The sequence below is a fragment of the Morone saxatilis genome, unplaced genomic scaffold (genome assembly GCF_004916995.1).
Source record: "Morone saxatilis isolate NCDOM2014 unplaced genomic scaffold, NCSU_SB_2.0 Contig4, whole genome shotgun sequence".
Classification (NCBI taxonomy): domain Eukaryota; kingdom Metazoa; phylum Chordata; class Actinopteri; family Moronidae; genus Morone; species Morone saxatilis.
In genome coordinates this window covers 12573039-12576651 of record NW_023339984.1, presented here as the reverse complement: position 1 = coordinate 12576651, position 3613 = coordinate 12573039, and the positions used below count along the sequence as shown (strand labels likewise).

Genomic DNA, 3613 nt, shown 5'->3' with positions numbered 1-3613 from the left:
ACAGGTGACATCAGTGCGGCGGCGTAGACTGCCACCAAGTGTTCCTGCGGTGAACTGATAGGAAATAAGAGACAAAACTCAAACATACACACATTTTTTATTCAGTTTTTGACATTAAAAATATAAATCACACACACAGGGAGCAGATATCAACAAATAAACTGCTACATTCTTGAAACAGTAACCTATTGAGCACTTCATCTTTTACACTAAGAAGAAACAAACCGGACTTTGACCTGTATTACACGCAAGCAAACATCAAATAAATCTATTTAATCTGCACTACACCAACAGCTCGTAGTAGAGAAATTACACACAGAATCGTTTCCTTTAAGGCTGATGTATTCAATCGGGTGTAACAAAAACAAAAAAATGTTGATTCACACAGAGGAGATGTCATGATTTTGTAAAAAAAAAAAAAAAGAAAGAGGGAGACGACAGTGCAACCAGATCATGGCACTTTCTCTTTAGGTACAAATGTAAATGAAGAAGAGCGTCTGTCAACTCTCTCTGATCTGCAATCGTACTGTGAGAACACCTGTTTGAAGCAAGCCATGGAAGAAGTGGGATTTAACACTGGAAACAACAACAACACTGAGGAGGCAGCCGTTACACTGGATGTTTATGGACGCTCCACACTGGTCCGTGTGTTTTGTCTGGGGGGTACAGTATGTGACGGGATGGTGAAACAACATCAGGCTAAATAAGAACCAGGACGGTACAACGAAAGGCACTTGTGTCGAATGTGTGTGTTCTGAAGGCTTCATGAAATCCCAACAAAGAGAAACAAAATCCTTCCCGAACTCTGCAGGACTGGTTTTCTTAAAGGAAAAATCCACTCAAAACACTTATGCGCTAATGCAAGAACATTCTCATTGTTGATTAATCTAATGATACTTGACTAGTGGATCTATAGTGAAAAAAGTCAGTCCAAAAGCCAAAAAAATTAAACAGAGAAATGCATCATTAATCGATTATTTTTTGTTGACTGACTAACCAACTAATCGACTACTTGTTTCAGTTAGATTTTTCACCTTTAAAACAGCTTTCGGCTATGCACAGTGCGTTGTATCTGTGTTTAAATCTTCTTTTTTTACTTCTTTTACTGAAAAGTGGCGAAACAAAACAACATGAATGAAACATTTGCAGCTGGACGGTGCAGAAAAATGTTTGCTAGACCTAAAACATGGACCTAAACCTCAGATTTTGGTATCAGTTCCTGATAATAAAAGACAAAGCGCTTCTTTCTGAATGCAAAATTTAACAAAAATGTTTAATAATCATACCGGAGGAATCTACCACAGAAAAAAAGCACATGTTTAGAGGCATTATTCTCAGTTTTTTCCCCCCACACATACTCCTATTGAAATAAGTTCACACATGTTCTTTGGGATTTCCTGGGAAATGCAGAATAGAGCAAATTCAGTAGTAGTCAGGGCAGGTTGAGGGGTAACTAGGGGCGACACAATTCATGAAATTGTTGGATTTTTCCTTTAAATGGAGAAACGTAGACCACACTCCATGAAACAGCCTTCAGATAGGAGGAGCGTTACACACAGTGGTCTGCAGTCCCCCCCTTTAGGTTAAACAGAGACATTACATGCTGTTAATCAGTTCCTCTCTTCCTCCCTGAATTATGCAGATTTATTTTTTTATTTTTGCTTACCTAAAGTTCAATTCCAAGCTACTTAATTAATTTTAAAAAAAAGCCCTTGTTTACTCCCTCACCTGTTAAATCCACGTTGGGATACAGTTTGGAAAAGAGTGAATGGAGCACAAGAGGCAGTGAAAAGGAGCTGCACTGATATTCAAAGAGCGCTGCCGCCCTCTAGAGGTTCAGTCAGGAGAGTACAGATTAACAACATCACGGTGAGAGAGAGAGGAAAGAAAAGACGTGGCAAATAGACAAACCGTCCGTTCAGATGCTGTCGATGGTGTGAAGGTCACAGCAGAGGAATGTTTGTATTTTTTGTATGTAAATTATTTTCAGCAGGCAAAACAATTTAACTTCCTCTGAATCCAAAACTGAACACTGAATCACAACCCGGCGCTTGAAACATAACGTGGCACTAAAAATCATCTGTGTGTGTACGCTGTTACTATTTGGGAAATTGACAGGACGTGTGTTGTGTTTAATTTAGTAGGTGTACGGTTCTATGATGGCCGCTATGTGTGTGTGTTTGTGTGTATATATGAGTGTGTATATATGAGTGTGTGTACTGGAGCAGGAGCTTAATCTTTAATCAAATCCTTGCCAGTCGCTCTGTTCGGAGTCATATTCCAACTCCACCCCGATGCAGCGGACTCCCTCCAGCAGCATGGGTGTGCCGTGGTGACGATCTAGATAAGTGACAAAGACAAAAGAGAGAGAAATAAATCACACAAGGTGCTGCACTTTCAGACAAAGTGACTGGACGTCTATACAAGTACACTAGCATCAGATACCACCTGCATTACAACTCTGATACCATTCTAGTCCACCATCCAGTTTTTTAATATCCGTTATAAGGAGATACGACCAGTCCAGGAATAACAACAACAGTCTGCTACCCTGGCCTGTAGTTAGTGACCTGTATTGTTCATTCAGTGGAAATCTGCCACCACAACACTCCTACGTGGGTAGAAAGTGTTATGGCACATCTCAAGCTCCAAAAAAGGAAGAAGTAAGGAAGTAAGTGCTTGCCTCCTCTCTTTAATAAAACCCCAACCAACTTCATTACGATCAATCAGAGACAATATTAAAAACAATAAGATGAATATTTATATGCTTATGTAAATGAACAAAAGGGGAAACATATTGCACAACAACCACGAGTGCTCATTATTAGCAGCAGTGGGATTAATGTTTGTACACTACAGTCATTAGTGTCTACTATTAAGAAATGAAAAGCACTTTAAGTGATAAAACTGCAATTAATGATCAAGGTTAGCTAGTTCCTAAAAGGTTCCTTAAAAAGTTCATAAAGCGGGAAAAGGATCATCACTTTTCTAAACACGGTTGCAAAGTGCTCTGAAATAAACAACCTGTGGCAGCATTTTGAATAAGCTGGAGAAGATCAGCTGACTTTTGGCTGAAATGAAGCTCTGTGAGGCTTAAAAACTGACGTGATCCTTTCTTTATTGTAACACTACATCTGAAAGTAAGTGACAGGGTTTGGTTCAGTCAAATATCGGCTGCAGACTGCAGGAATATAATCCATGCAGTGTGCACACACAACACGGGTGAAAGAACTGACGGAGACGCTCCATTTAGGGCAGCACTTCCCCCTAAACCCCCTCCTATATGGGAGTATCAGATTACATGCGGTTCAAGGCCCTCCTATCCGGGGATGCAGGAGCTTCCCATTCAGAGGCCGTCAGTCCCAAACGCTGCAGAGCACGATCACAGGAGTTAAAAGTATTCACTCTGCACTGTTACAAACCGATCAACCTCTTCGGTTCTCTTTCATACTGACTCATGGACATCAGTTTTGGTGAATAATGCGTTCACTCTGAGTTTAAAATGTACAATTAACACTTTTATTAAGGAACTTCTTACAGTGGAGCAGTTTAAACCCCCCCCAAAAAATTAAAAAACTTTTCTTTTTTAATTTTTGTACGTCACTAGTGCGAC

The 3613-nt window shown here is 40.0% G+C and overlaps 1 protein-coding gene across 1 annotated transcript in view; it reads right to left on the bottom strand.

The window, feature by feature from the left end:
• Positions 1-78: 78 nt before the first annotated feature.
• Positions 79-3613, bottom strand: part of cunh20orf27 (chromosome unknown C20orf27 homolog) — a gene marked incomplete in the record, with an annotated part of 28804 nt that continues 25269 nt past the window's right edge. The window contains 1 exon segment of the mRNA XM_035675244.1: positions 79-2340. Coding sequence (XP_035531137.1) covers positions 2240-2340 — 101 coding nt within the window.